Here is a 25,089-nt window from a genome sequence, read left to right on the forward strand (position 1 = left end):
AAAATAATCTTCCCCAGCACAGCTGTGCAGTGCTGATGAGGGGATCGGCTACAAGTACAGCCATGTGCTCCCATTCCTCCTGGACCTGCCAGCCTGGGCACTGGGCACTGGGCGCTGGCCTTTCATCTCCCATGCAGCCACAGGCTCTCCAAACAGCCAGGCTGGCACAGAGTCTTGACTCTTGGGGCTGACATCACTGTTGGTTTCTGGGTTGGTCCAGGGTCTTTCAGGCAGAGACCCCAACAGGTGGTGAGACCCCAGCAGGTGCTCGGGGAGGGCAACCCTGGTGGCTTTTGCTTCCTAGGTCAGCTGAGGTCTCTCCTCTGTGTTAGTGCTGAGATGGAAACTCCAGGTCATAGTGTGGGTGACAGGAGCCCTCTATTTCCTGTCAACAGAAAGCCACACCATCACAGAGATGATCTGGAGACGCTGCCTAGAAAGGTGTTGTTCACTCCCAGGGGTGACTCTATATGGACTCCAGTTGGTTGTGTCCATGAAAGGCCATTGGAACCCACGGGTGACACCTGACTTTTAGACCCCAGGTCCAGAAAGAGACTCCCTAATCCACAGTCCACTGTCCACCCCACCCCACCCCCACCCCCCGTGGGCTCACCCCTGGACTCCTGACTCAGGTTTGCTAGACTAAGGCCAGATGGTGGAATGCATGGGGTGACCCTGCTCCCTGCCCCTCCCAGCTGTGGAACCAATCTGGCGAATGGAAGTCTCTGAGTGCCCTCCCAGTGAGAAGCCCACAGAGAATGTGCTTCATTAAAGGACCACAAGAGAGCTGGGGAGATGCTGCCAGTGAAGTTTGCAAGCTTGAGGACCCGGGTCCATCCAGCCTTTGGTACCGACGTATAAAGCTGGGCATGGCGGCACAGGTGTATAAGCCCAGTGCAGCAAAGGTGGAGACAGGTGGATTCCTGGGGCTTTCTAGGCAGCCTAGTCTAGTTGGTGAGTTTCAGACCAGTGACAAACTGCTCCTGAGGGACACCAACAAGACCTCTGGCCTACACAACACACACATGTAGAGGGCTGGATAGATGCCAGCCCATGCTGTAACTCTCCAAGAGATCTGCATCTGCCTCTCACATTTTTGGAATCACACAGAACGTCTCTACTCAATCATCAAGATGGCTGCAAGCTCAGGGAATCTGAGGCCTGGTGTCCAGCGGGCTCCTGGCAGCTCTTCCTTCAATGAACTTCAAGCATGTTCAAACCATGGCCCTACAATCCTGGTCCTTGCAGCTCCAAAAAAGGGAAAGGGGTTGAACCAGCCCTCCAGCCCCATCAGTTAGTACCCTTCTAGCTATAAGCACCACAGTACCTAGGAGCCCAGATCAGGCCACGCCTGTGTTCTCGGTAAAAGGCTTCCATTGCTGTGGCCTAAGCCCCCACTACCATGAAAGGCACCAGCAAGCCCCAGAGCTGGGAGCTCCCAGGGTTAGCAAGTACAGAAATGGGCCTAGGATTAGGTTTTGTGCTGTGTCCAAGTGGATTCAAATGGGATTGGGGCTTAGGGCAGCATTCTGCCCTTGGGTTCTCGGAAGTAAGTGGCTCAGCTCCTGAGGGCAGCTCTTGACCCTGGTGGTGACAGCCCCTGGGCTTTGCAGCCGCTCCTCAACTGCTACAGAGCCCGCCTCCAGCCTCCAGACCCGGTTTGCACGCTGACGCAACTCAGGTTTATTTTAGACCAAAGCCTCCCGTTCTGCTCAGTCCAGCACACTTGAACTTTAATAAAGCAAAGAATGACAAGCCCAGCCTGCCTTTATAGGCACTTCCAACATACAGGTGAAGCTTGGCTGTTATCGGGCGCTTGGCTGTTATCGGGCAGAGGTTGGAAGCAGGGCCTCTAGGCTGATGTCTCCAGCAGGCAAAAACGGACTTTAGGTATCTGTGTGAGCTAATAGGTCACATAGACACTGCAGAGGGTGGGCTGTGCTTCTACTCTAGTAACCATATCCCTGGGTTTCTGGCCAATCCCCATGTCCCCCCAATTGTTTACCTGAGCCTAATTGCCTGTACTTGCCACACTCCCCAAACAGTTTAGGATCCCCCAAAGCCTGACTGCAGACTAACCTGGGCTCCCTGGCTATTCATCTTTCTCGAGAGTACCTCCCTCTAAGGCAGGGCCACACAGCACACCTCCTAACTTCAACGTCAAGGTCAGCTAACAGACAAGAGATGAACCACAGGCAGAGGGATAGGTGGATAGAAGGTGAAAGCGGGGGGTGAGAGGGGAGATGGACAGACAGGTAATGAATAGATGGACCAAGAGAGGGATGACAGGCGATGGAGCAGGGCTAAGTGCATTGTGGGACGCTCCCTTTGCTGTGAGCACCACCCACTCCGCATGCCTGCCTTCTCTCAGTTGGCCTTTTCAGTGTGGACAAGGAGGGAGGAAGGATTGGGAGGACCTCTGGCTGAGTCCTACCAGGGGTGGCCTCAGCCAGTGTTCTCTTCTGGGAGCACTCAGCTCCAGTCCAACCCCTTTTCGTCTGTTAAACTGGTAGCCTGGCCTACCTAGATGAGACTGTCCTCATCTCTGCTGGTCCAACATAGCTTCATGGTCCAAAATGCCACTGCTGAGGTTGTATCAGGGCCAGGTCCCCACACATAGTAACATCCCCAGACCACACCCCTACACACACACACACACACACACACACACACACACACGTATACACACACGCTTTCTAGAATGCTCCTGGGAGTGTCCTGGAGTCAGCTGAACACTGAGCTGCAAGTAACTGTGAGTTATAGGAAGAGATGGCGTGCCAGAACCTCCCTGTGGTCTCCAGGTCCCAGTGGTGCCTGTAGGAAGGCTGCCTGGTTGGAAGGAGAGCCCAGACTGTGGGGCAGTTGCTGAGCTGAGTCCCACTCATTTCAGATGTGAATGTGTGCCTTAGCCAGGGCCTAAAGGAGCTGAACCAAAGGGGTGGTGCATGTGTGTGCATATGTGTGTGTGTGCATATGTGTGTATGCATATGTGTAGGAGATTTATTAGGCTGGCTCACAGGCTGTTGTCCAAGAGGTCTAACAATGGCTGGGAATCTCACGGTTGTTCAATCCCCTAGGCTGGATATTCAGTGGTCCTCGTCTAAAGAGCCTCTGCCCTCCAGGCTGTTAGAATCCAGAAGGAGGTTCTAATATCAGCGAAGGAATGCTGCCGCTGCAGGCTAGGTGAGCTTGTCAGTGAGAGTAAGGGCAAACACGGAAAAGCAAATTTCCCTTCTCCCATGTCCTTTTATCTGGGCTGACACCAGAAGGTGCCAACCAGACTTAGGGTAGATCTTCCTGCCCCAAATGATCTGAAATCTCTGTGCAAGTATGAAAAGTCACCCCTCTGTGCAAGCATGCTAGCAGCTGGGCACAGCATGCAGAGCCAGGAACAGGCTAGACTCACACACACACACACAGCACACTCTTTTACAGTGAACAACCAGCGCGGCCATACAGGGTGGCCCTACCTGGCAACAACTGGAAGCGCATTCAGCTCACACTTGATGGGTGCCTTGTGAGTCTGATGTGCTTCTGAAAGCACCTGTTACCAGATAAATTTACATTTGGCAAACCCTGGGTTCTCACAGATGGTAAAAAATCTGGAAAGGTTTCTTTGCCCTTCTGGCCAGATGAGTCAGAGGGAGGAGGACCATGACAGAAGAAACTGCTCAGAGCCCCACACCAGTATTCTCGAGTGGGGCACTCAGCCCAGGGTCCCAGTCTGGGTGCGTGATGGCACACCTGCTTCCTGGCCAACCTCAGGGTTAAGGTTAGGGTTAGGGAGTTGTCAAAGTGGGAAGACAGACCCTGACTGCCGCAGACTGCGAGGGCTCCAGCTCAGCGGTGTGGAGCAAGCAACCAAGTGAAGCAAGCTGTGCCCAGCCCCAGATCCGGAACCTGGGAACTTGGTAGGTCCTCAGTCAAAAAGTAGATCCACCCAGAGGGACAGAAGGTTCTGGAAGAAGGCGTGTGGCACATACATGCAGGCAAAACATTCACATGTATAAAATAAAAATAAAATAAATCTTTAAAAAAAGAAAAAGATCCCAGCTCGTGGAATGTTTCAGCCCACACTCAGGGTGAGTCGTCCCTCCTCAGTCAACTCTAGAAAGGGCCCCTGGACATGCTCAGAGGCGTGTCTCCCTGGTGTTCCCAAATCCAGTCAGGTGACAATGAGAACAAACCATTCTGCCATGTTCCAATGTGGCCTGCATGACTTCCACATTCTAGACAGGTCTTTAAATACAGAAACATGTGTGTGTGAGAGGTCATGGAAGAGACAGAAATGTATTGTCTTCCTTGCGGAAAATGTCTAGGAAAACCTAGACATTTGTGGATTCTGACAGGTTCTGTGCAATGAAGTTCTTTTTTTATTCTTTAATTTTTTGAGACTTTCATATCTGAGTACTGACTGTGTTTACCTCATTTCCCCCCCTCCTGCTCCCCCTCCAACTTCTCATGTCCCCCACTCCCTTTCATGGCCTCTTCTACAATCTCTATTGTTTTACACACAAAACCCCTCCTATTGTACCCATTTAGTGTTGCTCATGGGTACGTGTGTGTAGGACTGACCATTTGGGATTGGATGACCTATTGGGGGTTCATGCCTGCATATAGCTAATTTTTCCTTGCTATGGCTCTTTGTCTAGGGATAAGACCCTGTGGATTCCCTGTGCAGCTAGTGTGTCAACTGGGGTTGTCGTTGTGCAGGCCTTGTTTAGGCGTCCACATGGTCGAGATTTCATGGTTGCGGCATTCTCTTTCTATCTAGAAGACACTGTCTAACAGCAGGCATACTGGTCCTCCTCCCACCCCTACAATCTTTCTGCACCCTCTTCCAAGACATTTCCTGACCCTTAGGCGTTTCTTTGTGTGGTATGGGGGAATGGAACTCAGGGCTTCTCACGTGCTGGGCAAGCTCTGTACAGGCAGAGGTGTCCCAAAAGCTGAGTGGTTTTTACCCCCACCCCCAGTCTTTGGTTCATAAAATGTAAAAAGCCGTGGAAGTACTTGCTATTGGCTGTTTACAAGATAACACCGCGGCTGACCATGACATCGTATGTGCCACGGAACCGACCAGACCTCTCCAAGGGCTGCGAAGGCACTATGGCAGACATAGTGTGACTCTAGGAACATCTGGGAGGCCACTAGCCGTCAGGTGGGAGCCAGCTGCTTGCTCCTTACAAAGTGCAAGGTCACAGCTGCACCCCAGCTGTGAGGGCTGTGGCCATGTTCTCTAGTAAACACACCTCATCAGGGGCAGGGCTGAATTTAGAATTATCCTCTCCCCTCCCTGAAGTCCTTAGCATCCTCTAAACTGGGCAGGTAAATGGGGAGTGGCGGTCACAGCTCCCCTGGTTCTCCGTGATGCATCTGTGTCTGTCCTTACACGTGCCCCTGGCTGTAGGACTTCCTCTGCCCCGTTCTCCAGGCAGAAGAAGAATGGCCCACGGCTTCTGTGCTACCTTCAACCCCTTGTTTGCGGAATGGGAATAACTGCACAACAGCAGATGTGACCTGATTCTGGAGACAGCAGAGCAGGCTGCTGTGGACGGCCCACTGTAGGTCTTCATCTCATGCGGCCTCTATGTTGAAGGACTGGTCAGGTCCCCATAGAGCTGTGCCACCTGTCCAGCTGTGCCTGGGGCCTCGAACCCAGCACTCAGTGGCCTTGCTGATTAGGGATGATGGGAAGGGCTCGGCTTTGGCCAATGAAGGATGCTGTAGAGTGACGTCATCCTGACTGTGCACGATCATCCTTGTCAGACATGTTTCCACTGCTTTGAGCTGAGATGCCAGATCTTTACCTAGAGGGGAGGGAAGACCCGTCAGGGTCCTGATCCACACACAGTTCATCCCCAGCTAGGCGACTCAGCCATTGTTAGAGAATATGCAAAGGGAGGCTACGACCAGGGGGAAGATGAGCCAGACCTGGCGATTCAGGCAGGCCTGTCATACCAGCTACCCAAGAGAGTTAGGCAAGGGGATTGCAAGTTCGAGGCTGACCTGGACTCTAGAGTGAGGTCAAGGAGAACCAAGGTAACTTAGTGAGACATTATCTCAAAATAAAAAGTGAAAAAGAGGCTGGGGTGTAGCTCAGTGGTACAGCTCTTGCCTAGCGGGTGCAGGGCCCTGGGTTCCATCCGCAGTACTACAACAATAATAAAATGATGATGATGATAACGGTGGCAGCAATAGCAATCAGGGACGAAGGCGGCTCAAGTTCAACAAGGCAGTCTGGCAGCATATGGGAAAAGCCACTTACAGGGGTACCGGAGGGAGGTTTTGGGTGAGATGGATGGCCACAGCCCCCAGCAACACATCTCTAGGGGCAACAGTGGTTGCTAAGAGAAGAATTGCTGTTCTGGGGGTATTTTAGACTCAAGGAAACAGCTGTTAAGGGGTTCCTGGCTCTCTGGTAGAAACTCCTGAGCCTGCCCCACCCCCATCTGGTGGAGTGGGGGGAGGGGTGTCCTACATTCTTTGTGCTTTCCACAATGGCTGGGGGATGATGGGCAGATGGCAGGCCAGGCAGGGGACAGCTTTTAGAGAACTTCTGAACCGCCTGTACCCAGCCATCCTGATGCTGGGCGGGGCTAAGGGCTATGACCGGGAGAGCAGCCTGAGCATTTACCATGGAGGACCGTGGAGACCTTAGTGGGATTTGGAGTGTTACATGGAGGTTCTCAGGGAAATTTCAGATCAATAGAGGAAATGAGATTAGGTTTCAATAAATCAGAAGGGGAACTGCTGAGTGTTTTAAACTGATCTTAAAACTCCATGGTGGCTGGAGAGAGCAGAGACCTCTGGGCCATCACTCTCCAGGACATTACCCAGTTAGTGCCTTCCTGTACCTTTGGAATTCTTTCCTCTCTGCATCTTTCCTAAAATAAATGAGTTGGGGGTGGGGCGTCATTGAGAAATATGCTAAGCACTGACAACTTAAAGCCATGCATCCAGACCTGTCTAATGCCACAGGGAGCCATCTTTAAGGAGGCCTGGGATGCAAAATCAGATGGCCTGCACTCTGGAAGTCACATGGCAAATGGACTAAACAATCCCAGGAAACCAGATGCTGGGCCACTTCCTAGGAGCAGGTGGAGAAGGGACTGCCAGACGGGCAGAAGGTCAGCTCGGCAGGACCAGTTTCCAGACAATGGGGGGAGATAGCCTGCTGCCTAGAACCTGAGGACTGGCCGGTTCTAGGAGCGGTAGCACTAGCGTGCCCCCTGTAGGCTACTGTGCCTCATCTTGCATGGTTTGGTCCTGGAATTCAGGAATGAAGAAATGGCAGACGCTGAAGAAACAATAGATACACATGTAGAAAAAGTTGGGATACTGTGGGCTGTGCCTGCTCTGATGGAAGGCACCTGCTGTGAAACCCAGAAACCCTGCATGTTTATTCTGTGCAGCACAAAAGGAGGGTCAGCTAGTTTTGGTGAGAGATCGCTGTTAGGGCAGGCTCAGGTAGGAGGAATAAGCTGTGTTGCTGGGGTTTGCATACATTGTCAGCATCTGTACACAAACCAGAGGAGGGCTTTGCCAATTCCCAGAGTCTGATCTGGGGAAGGCTTTGCCATTCCAGTGGTTCTGAGGCTCTGGGGTCCTTGACATAGCAATGCCCATGTCAACAATACACATTCATCCACTCAGGCCTTCATCCACTCTCCACTCCAATGCCTATCAGGGAGGCAGCAAGAGGATGGGGAAACTGGACACGCACGTAGCTGTTCTCTTTGGCTGTTTATGACAGCAAAGAACTGAAATCACCACCAGATCCACTGATGGGCGGGGGGCTTGAATGTGGCTGCAGTTGGCAGAGGCCATGTCTTGTGCAGGCTGTGCTCCTGACTCCAGGCCATATTGTGACGTGGGAAAGGCAAGGCAAGAAAGACGTGGCTGGCCTGTTGCCCTCTCCCAGGTGGGGAGGGAATGCACCCCTGCTTCTGCACAAATACTTGCTTCTTTCTCTCGTCTGTTGTTGTTTTGTGTTGTTGCTGTTGTTGTTTTAAGATGAGGTCTCACTGTGTAGCCCCACGTGGCCTGGAACTTGCTATCTAGATCACATTGACCCGAAACTCACAGAGAGCCACCTGCCTCTGCTTCCCAAGTGCTGAGATTAGAGTAGAGTACACCAACATACCTCGGGGGGGGGGGGTGTTTTGTTTTGTTTTTTGTATTTGGTTTGTTTGTTTGTTTGTTTGAGATAGGGTCTTCTGTAGCCCAGGCTGGCTTGGAATTGGCTACACAGCCAAGGATGACATTGAACTCCTAATCCTCCTGCCTCCACAAGTGTTGAAATGACTAGCGTGTATCACCATGTCTGGTTTATGAAGTACTGGGGATTGAACTTAGGGCACCATGCATGCTAGGCAAATTCACTATAAGTTATAGCCTTACGTCTTCTTTCTCCTTTTTAACAAAAAGAATCCTCAGAAGGTGTTTTATTCTAACATTCCCTGGGGTGGGATTGGAGCAAGGCAAGAGCATCAGACGTTCAAATACATCCTTGGATATTTAGCAAGTTTGAGGGCAGCCTGAGCTACATGAGACTTGTATAGAGAGAGAGAGAGAGAACCCACCCCAGCTTTTATGGTTTGTTCCCCTGTTCTAAACAGGAGGGTCCTGGTAGTCAGACACTGGGTAGAAATTAAAGCTGAGCACTCCGTGGCCTTGGTGAGTAAGCTTGTGTGCACGCTAGCTCGTGAATTGCAACAAAACACCACGCTCCTGCAAGACTCAGAACAGGGAGGAGGTGGGAGCACGTGGAAACGCCCTCAGCTGTCTCTGCTGTGTTGCTAGCAGCCTAAGGCTAGTCTGAAGCAGGCTTGTTTAAGAACAGTGGATGCAGACTCACCAGGTGCTGATAAACAACCATCTTCTAAAGAGACAATCTCTGGGAGGAGCTAGACCCTGAACCTGAAATGAGAAATGAAGAGAAGGAATACCGCATCACCCTGGGCTTCTCTTTGCAAGGGCCACAAATGGATCAGAGTTAAGGAGTGCTCCTCATGCTCCTCACGCTCCCTCCTCACGCTCCTCACGATCCCCGGCCCCCACTTCGTTTTCATTTATGTGTCTGTGTGTTTGTCTCTCAGTATATGTACACGTGTCTGGATGCCTTTGGGGCCAGAAGAAGGTATCTGATCCTATGGAATTAGAGTTACATGTGGTGAGCCAATTACATGGGTGCTGGGAGTCAAACCCTGGTCCTCCTCATTCTGTGTGCATGTGAATATATGCATGCACTATGGGCGTGCATTATGTGTGTGTGTGTGTGTGTAGCACAAATTCTAATTGGTATTGATAATAAAAACTCAGAGTCAGCTATCAGTGACTGCTGAAGGATCAGAGAAGCAGAGTGGCCACTAGAGTTTTAACCTCTACCAATGCTCAGACCAAAGGGGCGATCCTGTCCCTAGGAATCCTCAGACTGCACTGAGCTCCTGTCTCCTCTCGCCTTATATTCCTCTCTCTGCCCAGCCATATCACTCCTGTCTCCACCTCCCTAGTGCTGGGATTAAAGGCGTGGGATCCCAAGTGCTGGGATCACCTTTGTGTGAGCTCTGTTTCTCTGTTCGACTGAATCAATCTTGTGTAGCCCAGGCTGGCCCTGAACTCACAGAGATCATCTGCTTCTGTCTCACAAGAATTGGGATTAAAAATGTGTGCCACTACTGCCTGGCCTCTATGGCTACATAGTGGCTTAACTCTGCACTCTGATCTTCAGGCAAGCTTCATTTGTTACAGGACAAACTCATATCACCGTGTGTATGTGTGTGTGTGTGTGTGTGTGTGTGTGTGTGTGTGTGTGTGTGATTCTTGTAGGGATTGGAGGACAACTTGCAGAGAAGTTAGTTCTCTCCTTAGACCATGTGAGTCCTGGGATCTGAACTCAGGTCATCAGGCTTGGCAGGCAAGCACCTTTATCCACTGAGCCGTCTTGCCTTCCCAGTAAGTTTCTCTCCCAAATGGGACTGGAGAGATGGCTGCACAGTTCAGTTCCCAGCACCCACATCAGGTGGCTCCCAGCTGCTTCTAACTCCAGCTCCCGGGTATCTGCCCAGGTATTCTGGCCCCCATGGACTGCTGTACTCCCACGCACATACCTCTACAGACAATTTATTTTATAATTAGTTTTAATTCATAAGTGGAAAAGTGAGGGCCAGAGAGATGTCTCCGTGTACAAAGGTGCTTGCTGCCAAGACTGACCAGAGTCCCATCCCTCACAGTAGGAACACAGCTGCTGGCTGTCCTCCGACCTTCACACACATAATCTTAAAATATAAGGTTTAAAAAACTGCGTGTAACGTGCAAAGCCCCTCCCCCTTCCTTTGTGACCTGTTTGTTATGTGACAGCTGCCCCCCTTGTCTTCCTCTGTGGTGGCTATAATGTGCCCGTCGGTGACTGAACACCCTCTCTGTGCTGTCCATCCTGTGGGTTCTGAGATGTGTGTGAAGTCAGTTGTCGGCCATTAGTACCACACAGATGGTTTCGCCGCACAGAAAGTCCACTGGGCTCCATCTGCTGTCCCACATCCTAGAACCACTAATGGTCAATGCTGTCCCTGTAGCTTTCCTAGTGTATTGAACTTGGACTCAATGTGCGCCCTTTTCACTAAATGATGTACAATTAAGATTCCCCCATTTGTGTGGCTTGATAACGCATTCATTTTTTTTTTTGCTCAATAATGTTTGTGTAGCAATACCACCAAGAATTTGTTCATCCACTGGTCTACCAAAGAGCATCATAATTGCATCTGATTCTTAGCAATTAAAGCTAACATTTCTAGAAATATCCATAGGCACGTGTTTGTGTGGACCTGAGTTTTCAGCTTCTTTGGGTAAATACCAAGAAACTGGATCCCTTGGTTATGCAACAAGAATATGTTCAGTTATATAAGAAATTGCCAGATTGGGGGGCTGCAAGCCCCCACCTCCAGCTGAAGAGTTATGGACAGTCGATGGCTTCTGGAGAGAGAATCGGTTTTCTTTAAGAGCATTACTCTGGGGGGGCTGGAGAGATGGCTCAGCGGTTAAGAGCATTGCCTGCTCTTCCAAAGGTCCTGAGTTCAATTCCCAGCAACCATATGGTGGCTCACAACCATCTGTAATGGTGCCCTCTTCTGGCCTTCAGGCATACACATAGAAAGAATATTGCATAAATAAATAAATAAATATTTAAATATTTTAAAAAAAGAGCATTACTCTGGTAGGTGGTCACACACCAGTGGATAGTGTCACACATAGATGTGTATAGACAGCAGATTGGACTTGGTGGGTTATAAATAACAAATTTTAGATTTTTTAAAAGAGGACATGAAGTTGGGAGGAGGTGGGAGGCGGTGAGGGCTGAATCTTGGGACCTTATGAGAAGAGTGGAGGTGAGCGCAATCAAAATGCATTGGATAAAATTCTTAAAGAAGTAATAAGGCTATTGCGTTTTAGAAAAAGAAATGGCTAAGATATCCCCAGAGGGCCTGGACCGAGCACAGAAATGGGGGCTGCACACTCAGGGTGCAGCGTTTGCATGGGATTGTCCTCATGGGTACGTGAGGGCCCCTCATCTTGTGAGTCTGCAACTTCTCAAGAATACATTGTCAAGGTCCAGATGCGAAATGACCCCAAATGCATTTGGTTCCTAGCTGATGGTGCTGTTTGGAGAACGTGTGTCCTGGTTACCTTTGTCAGCTTGGCACAGCCTAAAGTCAGTTGAGGGATTGATTGCCTGGATTGAATTGACCTGTGGGCGTGTCTGTAAGGTTTCGTTTCAATTATTAATTGATATAGAAGGGCCTTCACTATTGTGGGCGATACCATTCCCTAGGCTTATGGCCCCAGGCTCTATAAGGAAATCAGCTGAACTTAGACCTGTGAGTAAGCAAGCTAGCAAGCAGCATCCTCCATGGTTCCTGCCTCCAGTTTCCTTCCCTGGCTTCCGACAAATGCCGAACCTGGAGGTATAAACCAAATAAACCCTTTCCTCTTCAGGTTGCTTTTGGTCAGTGTTTCATCACAGGAACAGAAAGGAAACTAGAACAGTGTGGACGTTTTGAGGTTGTGAGGCTAAGCAGAAGATGGCTGGTTGGTGGGCCTTGAGGGCAACCGCCCTGCTCTGCTTCCTGTCCTGCTTCCTGTCCAGCTTTCTGGTCTGCAGAGATGTAAACCAACAATGTTACAGTCCTACAAGTATACCTAGCCCCTCCTGCCGTCTTTCCTTCTCCACATGTTGGACTGCATCCCCTCCACTCAGGAGCCAAATGACCCTTGCTCCCTTGACACACTTTTTGTTGGGTGTTTGGCCGTACGTGCGCGGAGCCTGTCTTTGCCATCCCATGTCAGTCTTTACTGATGGTTACCTGGGCAGACCACTTGCTCATTTGTAGTCCAGTTGTCTGCTTCCTTACTGTCAAAGGGTTCTTTGGTGTTTTAAGCACCAACATTAATCTGAAGTATATTTTGCACACATTTTCCTCCCCCAGTCGATGGGCATTTTTATCCTTAACAGTGGGTCTCTCTTGGTGCAAACCTTCTGCTTGATGTAACCCACCATGTCCATGACATCTACCTAGATCCTGATTTGGATGTTGCATTTAGAGACTCTAGGTCACCTAGATTTTCCCTAGCATTATCTTCCGGGAGTTTTATAGCCTGGAGTGTTATATTTAGAAGTCTGATCCATTTTGGGTTAATTTCTAAAGGTTTAAGGTCTGTGTCGATGTTCACTTTCTGCACGTGGGTGTCCAATTGTTCGGTCGGCTTTGTGGAAAAGCCTGTCCTTCCCCCATCGCATTGCCTGAGATCCTTTCTCAAAAGACCAGTCGGCCGGCTGCGGGGTCTATTCTGGGCTCTGTTCTGCTCCGCTGACTTGCTATGGGTTCTCTCACTGCTACCTTGCTGTCCTGAGTCCAGCTGCTGGATAGCACATCTCAAAAGCCAGACACCTCAGCTCCTGGCTCTGTCCTGCTCATGTGTCACGTTTGCTAATTTGATCTTTAGCATTTCCATGTAAATTTTGAATCAGTTTCACGGTATTCATCAACAGTGGGTCAGGCTACAAGTGACCCTGTTAAAAAGTCCCTCGTGAATATGAGATGCCTGCCAAGGGCCCCAAGCATTTGGTGAAAAAAAAATTAATATCAGAGACAGAGCCCCAAACAAACATACCCCAAAAGGGAGGGGCTGGTGAGGTGGCTCCGTGGGTACAGATGCTTGCTGCCGAGCCTACCGACTCGAGTTCCATCCCTGCGATCCACAGTGTGGAAGGAGAGAATCAACTCCTACAAGTTGCCCTCTGACCTCTCCACAAGGTACATTGTGGCACACCCACTCACATAGACACTCACGAAATAAATAAGGTTAAGAAAGAATTAAAAACATGCCATGGAAAAGATGGGAGGGGATGCCATGCGGGGAGAAGGCTATTAAACAAATCTATGATTCGTGTGCTCAGTGAGATCAAAGACGATGCCGCCTCCTTGAAGTAAGAACAAAACGCCCTTCTGAAAGGGAACATTCAGAGAACAAAATAAGAGTTCTAGAAATTTTTACAAAATACGATAGCAGATGTGTTTTGATAGATGGACTGAAAGATGACATTGGAGAGAACCTCTGAGAACAGAGGAAATGAGGGGAGATGGAGGGGAAAGGAAGAAGGCGCCCAGGCCTACCCTGTGCAAAGAAGCAGGAAGGGGATAATTTCCAAAGCACAGGAAGACGAAGTCGGAACAGTTGGAGTGCTCTGACAAACAAGGCGAGAAAGCAGTCACACTAGACACACCAGACACACCCGGGGCAGAAGACAGGGGCTCAAGAGGAGGTCATGGGAGATGGCTCAACCAGAGACGTGCTTGCTTGGCTAGCACAGGAAGCTGAGTCTGGTCCTCAGAACCCACATCAGAAAACACTGAATGGCTGCTGGGTGTGGTGGAGCATGGCTTTAATCCCAGAGCTCCCCAGGCAGAGGCAGAGCAATCTCTGTGAGTTCGAGACCGGCTAAGGCTACAACATGAGCCCATGGTGGGGGGGCATGCTGAATGAGGTGATGAATGATTATAACCCCATCTGGGGAGATGGGGCTGGGCAGGTTCCTGGGGTTGGCTGACCAGCCAGTCCAACCTGCTTGGTGAGTTCCAAGTCCATGAAAGACCCCATCTCAAAAAATAGGTGGTCGCGGTTGCTCCTAAGGCGTGACACCAGGGATTGTCCTCTGGCCTCTGCATACACACACACACACACACACACACACACACAGAGAGAGAGAGAGAGAGAGAGAGAGAGAGAGAGAGAGAGAGAGAGAGAGAGAGAGAGAGNACACACACACACACACACACACACACACACAGAGAGAGAGAGAGAGAGAGAGAGAGAGAGAGAGAGAGAGAGAGAGAGAGAGAGAGAGAGAGTCAGATCCTTCAATCCCCCCAGAGCAGGCCTCACATCTAAACTAAATGGAAGCCAGCCTTCCGAATTCTGAAGATCCCTTGTCATCTTAATTGACACGTATTGTCTTGTCAGTTTTGACGTAGGGGCAGGAGACAAGCCTGTGGCACATCTTCAAGGGATTAACTAGTCTGAGTTAACTGGTCTGAGTTGGGGGCACCATCCCATGGACTGGGGTCCCAGGCTGAATAAAAAGGAGAGAGCTGAGTGCCAGTGTTCGTCTCTCTGTGCTTCCTGACTGTGGCTGCGATGTGACCAGCTGCCTCACGCCCCTGCAGGCACGCCTTCCCTGCCGTGGCGACTGCACCCCTGAACCACAGCTGAGATGAACCCTTCCTCCCTTACGCTGGTTTTTGGTTTCAGCTTTGGGAGAGGACTGGTGTTCAGGGTGTTGGCATTCCTAAAGCTGTGGGTTGCTGAGCTCTGTATGTGTGCGAAAGTTCACGCATGTGGAGGCTTTGTTAGTAGACACGTGTCCATCACTGTCTTGACAACCGTCTTTACTTCCCATAATGCTTCCTTTTGTTTTATGATATGTTTTCTTTTGCTTGTGTGGGTGTTTTGTCCACATGTGTATCTGTGCACCACATGCAGGCAGTACCAGGGAGGCCAGAAGAGGGCATTGGATCCCCCGAACTGAAGTTTTAGGAGGTTGGGAGTTACCAGGTGGGTGCTGGAACCAAACCCGTGTCCTCTTCCAGAGCAGTCAGTGCTTTTAACCTTGAGCCATCTCTCCTGCCCCACTGACAAAACTTTGAGGTAGAATTCATGCAACATAAACCTTGACACTTTAAAGTGTAACAACCCAATGAATTTTAATTTTCAGTTGTGCAACCATTAGCACAATAAGATTGTAAAACAAGATGTTGCCCCAAGAAGCAATCTCCCATCTGTGACCCTCCTGCCCCCCAGGTACTGCTATACACGGGCTTCGTGTGTTTACAGCTACTTTTAATAATTCTTGTTGTAGAGTTTCTGGGTCACATTGTAACATCATATTTGACCTGTTCAGAACAGCTGCACATGGCGTTTCTGCTTGGTGGGGGCTGTTTTGTGGATACTTACGCAGCCTCCACCCTTGCTCTGTGTTTCTCACTTCCTTTGACTCCTTGGTGTCTTTGTATTGAAAGAACATGAACTGGCTGGAGATAGGGCTCAGTATTTAAAAGCACTTGCTGCTCTTCCAGAGGATCTAAGCTGGATTTCTGGTTCCCATGTTAGGCAATTCTGTCCTGCTTTAGAGATTGCAGCGCCCTCTCCTGGAATCTATAGTCAATGCGTGTACATGGCCTCCCCACATACAGACTTAAAAGTACATCCTTGGGGTTGGCTCAGAGAATAAGGCTGCTCTTCCAGAGGTCCTGAGTTCAACTCCCAGCAACCACTTGGTGGTTTACAACCATCTACAATGAGATCCGGTGCCCTCTTCTGGCCTTCAGGCATACATGCAGGTATAACATAATAAATAAATCTTTAAAAAAATACATCCTTTTGTAAAAGAAAGCCTATGAATAGCATTTTAGATCTGTCTTTTTTATTTTTTTAATCCATTTTATATCTGCTTTTTTTTTTTTGACTGGCCTGGAGCTCCTAAAGATCTGCCTGTCTCTGCTTCCTGGGTGCTGGTATTAAAGGTATATGCCACCCATGCCTGGCTAGGTCTGCTTGTTAATTGAAGTTTTATAGCACTAACATTCAATGTCATTACTGGCATTTCATCTGGACCTGTGGGTTTGCTTTCTCCTTCTCTGCTCTTTCATCTTGCCTTCCCTTTCTGCCATATTTTGACTTACCTGTTCTTGGAGCCGTGTTTTGTTTTGCCGTGGGCTTCAGCTGTCCCTCTCTATATTCTGGCAGTGGTGGCTCTCGAGTGGCAGGCACTCCTCAGTGCTCAGGGTCTACTTGGAGTCGGTAGTACACAGGTGACATCAAACTGCTATATTTTGTGTTCCGGTTCTTTGCCTGGGAACTGCGTGGGCACAGCTGCCTTCCTTTCTGCTGATTGCCCTGTGTCTAAAGCTGTACAGTTGTAGCCCCCGCCGCTGTTGGTTTCACCTCAAGGGACACAGCTCTGTAGACAGCAGCTGATTCTGTTCCTCAGGCAGCCTTCATTCTCTGCGGATGCCTTCAACAGAATCGGTCCTTTGGGTGTTGGAGACATTGGCCCCGACTTCTGGCCTGTAGGGTTTCTGACATTAAGTCATTTGAAGCATCCTCTTCTCTGGTTTGGTGTGTCCACATTGCCTTCCGTGTCCAGTGGGCTAGTTGTAATGAGCCTGGACTCGCTTTAGAGTTTGAGACTCACAGCATTTCTTTTCCCTTTTACTTCTTAGAGACAGGGTTTCTCTGTGTGGCCCTGGCTGTCCTGGAACTCACTCTGCAGACCAGGCTGGCCTCGAACTCACAGAGATCCGCCTGCCTCTGCCTCCCAAGTGCTGGGATCAAAGGCACGCACCACCACTGCCTGGCTCTGCTCACAGCATTTCTTAAATCTGTGGGTTTACATTCTTCACTAAACCTTTTTAGCCGTGTGTGTGTGTGTGTGTGTGTGTGTGTGTGCATATTCTAACTCTTCTATGATTCTCATTTCCTGTATCAGAACCCTGCATTACCTTTGTGTTAAGCCATTGGCTGATGCCCTGAGCATCCTTGAGTTCATTTTAAAATCTGTAATCTCTGGACTCTCCACTGTCTCTCTTCTGACTCATTTCTAGCCTGCTTTCAAGCCCACCCAGTGAAACATTGTACTAAGTATGCTAACACCCAGTGTGACAGTTCCAATGCTGGGTCATCTGTGTTCCTCGAGCAGGGTTGAATTGTGCCCTGACTGTTGTGACAGTTGATGTGGCGTCTCTGGACCCTCTTATCGTTCCTGGGTGAACATTCGCATTTTCAGTGCCAGCTTGATTAACTCTGATGTCCTATTCTGTGTGGCTTGTAGTGGCCACAGCTCACAGCTAAATCTGGGTTCTTCCAGCCTTTCCAACCGGTGGCTCTGAGTCTCCGATACACAGTTCACACAGTCAGCCTGAGAGCTGGGGAAAGTTGACCTTATTTTGCACCCGTAGCCACCCTGAACTCTGCCCTCTGATTTTCCAACCTGGGGCGGTTGCAGTTCCCCATCAGAGCTGCAGTGACCCCCACCCCACTGCTCCCAGCTCCCACCCCGAACCTGCCTTGTTCACACTCCAGCACTGCCTTCTCTGCCGGCCTGGTTCTGGGTGGGGGTTGTGTTGTCCAGGCCTCACAGCTGTCCCTTGAAGGAGAATCAGAATTAGGGGCTTACTTTACCTTCCCCTCCATCTTCAAGTTTTATATCCAGCTAAGCTCTTGATTACGTTTGAGGGTCAAAGGTGAGTATGTCAAAAATCATCTCCAAATTGCTGTATTAGGAAACATCACTCAAAAAAGGTGTTCACACACCCAGAGTCTGAGGTTCAAGGCTTCCAACATGAGTGTCAGAGGACGTCCAGGGATGGTGGGATGGGGGCCTCAGGCTGGCCTGGAGAACACTGAGCCTTGACTATGTAGTATCAATCACAAATCCTCAAGAGAGATCAGGAATAGTAGCACGTACTTGGAACTCTAGCACTCAAGAAGCGGGAACAGGTGGATCACCCATAGGTCAAGCTCAGCCCAAGCTGTATAGTGAGTTCCAGGCCAGCCAGAGCTACATTGTGAGACCTGGTGTCAAAAACAGACTCACAGGAAGACCCCAGAAGACAGTTCTTCATGACCAATTTAAAACCCTGTGGTTCTGTAAATCGTGAAAAGGGATTCACCAAATTAGAGAACTGTTTGGATTTGAATTGCTGTTAAGTACATAGAAAATTAAACCAATAAAAAAAATTATTTTGCTCCAGGGTGGGGAAAACTTACAGGAAATGACAAAGTAATCAAATCAGAGAATATGGTTTAAGTATGGGTGGATTATCGCACAGTCGAGAGGAAGAGTGGATGCTGGTCTTGTTAAAAAGCTGATGTGAATATATCTAGTCAGAAATAGAGGCACAGAGGGAGGGCATGAAGGAAAAGAGATACCCACTGCCAAGATTCCTTAGACGCATTGTTTCCGTAGTGGCCTTTGGCAGATGAGACCTGAGATGTCAGTTCACAATAGACGGTCAATAGCATCAACAATATGGGCAGAATTTGTGAAAGGCCTCGGGTAAGAAGTGGGCCCTGAGTGGGAAGCCTCCTCAAACTGTGTCTGTCCACCGCTCACACACATAACTCTACCCTCTAAGGAGCGTTCAGATGGAAGACAGAATTCATTGTGAAGGACAGTCACCAAACAACAGAATGCCATGGAGCTTGGTTTATTCGCCCTCGTCAGGCCCGTGACTGTGTGCAAGGATATATTTGCTTCCCTGGGGGTAACTAGATCTGCAGCTCAGAACAGCTTATTTTACTCTAAATTGGTAACTCCAAGGGGCTTCCTGAAGGCTTGTGGGAGCCTTCTTGCTGGTGTGACATGTAGCACGCCCATGAACATCTCCCCCTGGTGGTAACAGACCAGAATTGCAGGCTCAGACCTTAAAACCACATAAGTTCCGGGTGGCAATGTGAGTAGATCAGGGAGGAGCAAGCCCCATTGCAGGCTAAACTGTTTTAGGCCTGTTTGTAGCCTGGGAGGCAGCAAAGACTTTTGACTCCTCTGTCCCTGTTGTAGTCAGGTGAAGGCGTAAGTCACAAACAATCCCACACCAGTTTGGAATTATGATTAATAGAATGCTTATTTATTTAAAGGGGAAAAAACTTACAGATCACCGGTCCAGACAACAGCCCTCGGGCACAGTCAGGAAGGGAATCTAGTCTCCAGGAGCTGAGCAGGAAGTAAGAGAGAGAGGAGAGGGAAATGGCCGCTTTTTTAAAGGGAGAGAGACCACACCCCAATGGGCTGGTATCTCAGCAGCTATTGGCTGAAGGAGCGGGAAGAGCTCCTGCAACAGTCAGGAGACACCTGAGTTTTTCTGACTGTTGTCTTTGGAAGCTGGTCTTGGTGAGGAGTCCCTGTATTGAATGGTGCATATGTCTTCGCCCAGCCCTTCCCTAGGCACCATGACATTTGGGTTGTGTAATATGTGAAGGTTGGGGCAGAATCCATGCAAAGTTTGTTTGTTTGTTTTGGATTTTTGCTTTAATTTTTGTTTTTGCCAGTCAGGGAGAGTATTTCAGTCCCTCGTGGCTGCAGGAAGAGAGAGGAGGAAGGATGAAGAACACAGTGAGGGGGGCACAAGGTCAGCGTTCCTCCATTTCGGGTACGGCCTTGTCAGTATTAGTTACTTTTCATGGCTAAGTGCATAACCAAAAGCAACTCATGGAAGAGTTTACATCGGCTAACTGTGTCAAAGAGTTAGGAGTCTGTCATGGCAGGAAACATGGCAGCCAGCAGCTGTCATGACAGCAAGAGTGGGGTGCTAAGAGCTGACATCTTCAACAGCAAGCACAAAGCAAAGTGGAAGTGGGGTGAGGCTGTATAGTCTCAAAGCTCACCCCAGTGACATACTTCCTCTAGCCAGGCCGCGCCTTCTAAACCTCCCCAAGTAGTGACACCAGCTGGGAACCAAGTGTTCAAATGCCCAAATCTCTGAAAGATGTTTCTCACTCAGACCACCACGTCCCCCTCCCTGGCCCCCATACAGGTTCATGGCCATACCATAATACAAGATCCATTTATTTAACCCAACTTCAAAAAGTCCCTGTGGTCTGTTCACTGTTTAAAGTCTAAAACCTCTTCGGAGACTCAAGGCAAATCTCTTAACTGTAACCCCTGTAAAATCAAAAAGCAAATTACATGCTTCCAGCATGTAATTTGTAATATAAAGAATATATATTACCATTTCAAAGGGAAGAAATGTGGTGTAGTGGGGAAATCCATGCCAAAGCAAGATGGAAACCCAGCAGGACAAACACCAGAGCCCAGAGCTCCGTGTCAGGTGCCTCTGCACCTGGAGCAGCCAGTCTTTCTGTGACTCTGAAGCCCAGCCTGGGGCGGGGCTCTGTGTAGTGACATACCCAGCAGTACTCCCCAGTGTGGAGGTGACAGTGGCGTGGACACTCCTGTCCTCTTCCTGCAGATGGGCTCTCTCATCCCCAGTGTGGGAAAGGAAGGAAACACAGTTCTCTGAAGCCCTGGGGAGAATGGACACCAGTGCATCAATGCAGACAAGGAAGGAGCCTGGAAAGACAGCTCCTAGGGAAGTGTCTCCTCAGGGACCCACATCCATGCGTCCCTGCAAAACCCCACTATTGAGTCCTACTGTCCTCTGCGCATGACGTGTCCTCTGGACCTGGCAGTGCCTTCCAAGGGCTACCCAAGGCTGGGTCCATTTGCTTTCCGTCATGGGAGAGGAGAGGGGCTCATGACTCCCTGCCTATCAAGAATGTATAGACTGTTAAGGATCGCTAGAGGGAGGGGCTCACAGGGCCACGCCCCTTCCTGGATATTTACGGACTGTTAATGGTTGCCAAGGTATCTAGTCAGGAGAACCAGTGCCAGGAGAAGAAGTTTTTTAGCGATATAGCTGCCCGTCGTTGCCCAAGCTCCCATAGCACCCTCACAAAGTGGGGGAGGTGGAGCTACAGGACTTGCCTGCAAGGCCTTCCCCTTCCCTGGATGGCATTGCCCACTGTCCCCTCCTCTCTGCATTCTCTCCATAGCAGTAGTAGCCCTTGCGAGTGTGTTCCAGGGCTGCTCTGTCACCTCTGCAGGACTTGGGGACTGTAGCTTCTTCCCTGGCTTTCACCTTCCCTTCAGCCATCACTGGTCACTCCCAGAAAAGCTGCTGACAGGGATGCTGCTTTTCCCACCTCAGGCCCGGAGCCCTGTAACTGAGGGATGGCAGGAAGGGCACTGGTTCCTAAGGGCCTTGATTGAAGGGTGGTAGCCAGCTCCAGCCTCAGTGGCACAGTGCAGCTGGTTACTGGGTGTGTCCAAGGCTGTTCAGCTGTTATTCTGTACTAACATGCACAGTTGGAGGGTGTCTTCTCCCTACTCTGGAGGCTGGAAGACTGAGAGGAAGGCATTGGGAATCCTGGCTTGCAGGCTGCTGTGCCCTCAATGGTCCCTCATAGGGGGACAGGCCAGAGAGCTCCCAGTGCCCTTTTTAGAAAGTATCAGTCAATTCATAAGTCACCCTTGTGACCTGAACACTTCTGAGGGTAGCACTCTCAGCCTGAAGGATATAGATTCACAGAGGACACACACCTCTGGGCACATCCAAGGGAGTTTCTAGATAAGGGCAGCTGAGGAGGGATGAGCCTCCCTGAACGTGGGCGGCACCATCCCATGGGCTGGGCCCCTGACTGAATAAGAAGGAGAAAGAAAGCTGAACACCACCGTTCATCTCTCCACTCCCTGACTAAATGCAGTGGGCCTCATGCACCTGCCGCTGTGACTCTCTCACCGTGATGGACTGTGCCCTCACTAACTGCGAGCCAAAGAAACTCTTCCTCTCTCTTCATTAAGTTGCCTGGGTCAGGTGTTTTGGCACAGTAATGAGACAAGCCCCTAATTAGAAGTCACAAAGGCTCCAGGCACCTCTGAGGTGAGATTCATGCACATGGTTTGAGGGATTTGTTCTGTGCTGTGACAGTTGTTCCTACTGGGCCTGGCAAGTTTACTGAGCCCCTGAAGACATAAGGAACCCCTGAACACCCAATGAAGCCATAAAGAATCCTTGAACACCCAGTGAAGCCATAAAGAATCCCTGAACACCCATTGAAGCCATAGGAACCCCTGGACACCCATTGAAGCCATAGGAACCCCTGGACACCTAGTGAAGCCTTAAGGAACCCCTGAACACCCAGTGAAGCCATAAGGAACCCCTGAATGCCCAGTGAAGCCATAAGGAACCTCTGAACGCCCAGTGAAGCCATAAGCTCCACTCCTGTAACCTCAGTCTAGCACAGCTACTTTGGGAGGGTTGGGATTTAGTTTCTGCATCTTGACCTAATTTGTCTAATGACAAGTGTGTGTCACCAGGACTGCGTGCTTCAGGCTCCAGCAGCTTTGTGGCCCTTAGGGCACTTTCTAGTGACTTTTCCCAAGTTGAGTCCAAGGCAGTGAAGGGCTCCCAGCTACCCAGCTCAGCCCTCACATCCATGTCTGTCTGATAGGCACACACCTGTGCTCAATAGACTGTGGGAAGATGGTCAACAGGACAGCTGCCTGCCTCTGAGCTGTGCCAGCTCAGTGTGTTTCCTCCAGCTCAGGAGGGCTGGCAGCAGGTCCCATTCATAACTTACTCCTATTACAGAATGTGGCCACAGGTCAATGCTTGGTATCAATCCTAGCTATGATCAGAAAGCTGAACCCCAAGAGCCCAGCCCAGGGTTCAGTGCATAGATTTACCATGGACACCCTGATAGCAGAAATATGCAGGGTCCATTCTGTCCCCTTCTAGAACTCCAAAAGCAAACAGAACCAAAGGCAAGGGTCACAAGACCATACGGATGAGGTCAGGGAGGGTGGATGGCTCCTGAGCAAACAGCAGAGCTGAGGGGCTGCCTGGGGCTCCTGGGGCTGCCTTCCCACCTGTATCACTGTGGAAGAGTGGAGGTTTGGGGATTTGGGGGAAAGTGCCTGTGTTCTTACATTTCCGTAGCTAAGATGATGCCCAACACTTGGGCAAGATTTGACCTCTGATGATCATGATGGGAAGGCCCGGTGCTGGGACAGGCATGTTCACAGTGCCCAGCTTCCAATCTGCCCATCCATATAGCTCTGACTTCCTTCTGGGGACAAGGTCTGGGGGTCTGCTGTGGGGCTTAGCTTGGCAAAGGGGCTGATGCCAAGCCCTACCTATGCTTGAATCTGTATCTGCTTCTTCTCTGGGGATGGGAGGAGAGGGCCTGGTTCTGAACCCAGAGTTTCTGAGCCTCAGAGTTATGCTTATAGAAGCAGCCTTGGGGTCCAAGTGCACACCTTCTCCCAGAAGCAATGGAGCAGTATTCTCTCTTCCCTGCAATACCGGAGCAGATTCGTCAACTCTTTTAATACTTTTTCCACCTCAGTGTGTGGGGTGGGGTGGGCAGGGAATAATGCCCAGAGACAATGGCCCAAAACACAGGAGAAGCAATTAGAGGAACCAGGTTTCTGCTTCGCTGTAAAAGGGTAGAGCGGCTGCTGCACCCAGCCCTGGAGATCTGGACAGCTCCTGGGAATTCTGTTAAGCAGGATCCACCAGGCCTGGGAGAGGACGCTAGATGAGGCTTCCCACACCTCACGATGTGGTGCCCTCTGCAGCCACAGCAGCACACATGCTGACCTCCCCAAAGCAAATTTTCATCCACAAAGACCAAAGACCCCACCCTCCAGTCTCCTGCAGGATGCTGGCAGCCCATGTCTCTCCACCCCTGCCTGCTCTTACGTGTTGCTGACCTGCCATGCCTCTCTTCCTGCAGGTTAACAATGAAAATGTCGTCAAGGTGGGCCACCGGCAGGTGGTGAACATGATCCGCCAGGGAGGGAATCACCTCGTCCTTAAGGTCGTCACGGTGACCAGGAATCTAGACCCTGATGATACTGCCAGAAAGAAAGGTGTGTGTCTATCAAGGTGCCCTGCAGTGGGGAGGGGAAGAGAGCGGGTCTCTTTTCAGCTGAGAGTCAAAGCAATGGCATATTGCTTAATTTTGTGACCAAGGCCATGACATTGAGCCTCTGCTGAGGGTGACCACAGCTGGGCCAGCAAGGGGGACCGAGTACAGGACAGATGCCCCTGCCCTATTGGAAGAGCAAAAAATGGGGAATAAGGGAATCTTTTTAGCCAGCTGTTCCAAAAGCAGCTATGTAGAGGTACCAGGGACAGCCAGGAGAGGATGTAGAGGTGGTTACACCAGGGTACACTAACTAGCAAGAGAGGACTTAAAAGCCAGGCTGTGGTGGCACACACCTTTAATCCCAACACTCGGGAGGCAGAAGCAGGCGGAACTCTGTGAGTTCGAGGCCAGCCTGGTCTACAAGAGCTAGTTCCAGGACAGAAACCAAAAGCTACGGAGAAACCCTGTCTTGAAAATTAAGAGAGAGAGAGAGAGAGAGAGAGAGAGAGAGAGAGAGAAAACTTGAAATAGCTGAGACCGTAGTTAGGGAATGACATTTCCTGGACACCAATAGGCTCTTTCCCCAGCTCCAGTGAGGCCTGTGTCCCTGCCGTAACAGCCTGGCAGGTAGTGGCTATGCCACATATACCCCGCTGCCTGTGCCCTGTCAGTCAGATCCACACAGACAGAACAGAGCCTGAGTCCCCTCCCTATCTCAGAGTACCTATCCTACTCCATCCTGAGCACCCAGGGCTGCTACTAATCACGGCAGTCCAACCATGACATTCCCCCACAACCACCTGTCAGTCTGCCCCCGCAAAACACAGATTCGAGGGCCACTGCCTGCCAGATTCTTTATGGGTCCAAAAGTAAGGGGCACTGGGTAGGGTATGGGAATGGGGTGGGGTATAGGATGGGATAGAGTATAGGATGGGGTGGGATATAAGATGGGGTGAGATATAGGATAGGGTAGGGTATAGGATGGGGTGGGATATAGGATAGGGTGGGGTATAGGATGGGGTGAGGTATATGATAGGATGGGGTATAGATGGGTTAGGGTATAGGATGGGGTGGGGTATAGGATAGGGTGGGGTATAGAGA

At 50.2% G+C, this 25,089-nt stretch overlaps 1 protein-coding gene across 5 annotated transcripts in view; it reads left to right on the forward strand.

Moving 5' to 3' along the window:
* Positions 1 to 25,089, forward strand: part of Shank2 (SH3 and multiple ankyrin repeat domains 2) — a 434,250-nt gene that overhangs the window by 382,151 nt on the left and 27,010 nt on the right. For all 5 annotated transcript variants that reach the window (XM_050137009.1, XM_050137013.1, XM_050137010.1 and 2 more), the window contains exon 18: positions 23,854 to 23,989. In XM_050137009.1, the coding sequence (XP_049992966.1) occupies positions 23,854 to 23,989 (136 nt within the window). The remainder of the gene's footprint in view (positions 1 to 23,853; positions 23,990 to 25,089) is intronic.

Source organism: Alexandromys fortis, unplaced genomic scaffold (assembly GCF_014885135.2).
Source record: "Alexandromys fortis isolate MF-2015 unplaced genomic scaffold, M_Fortis_MF-2015_v1.1 scaffold_3, whole genome shotgun sequence".
In the NCBI taxonomy this organism is placed as follows: domain Eukaryota; kingdom Metazoa; phylum Chordata; class Mammalia; order Rodentia; family Cricetidae; genus Alexandromys; species Alexandromys fortis.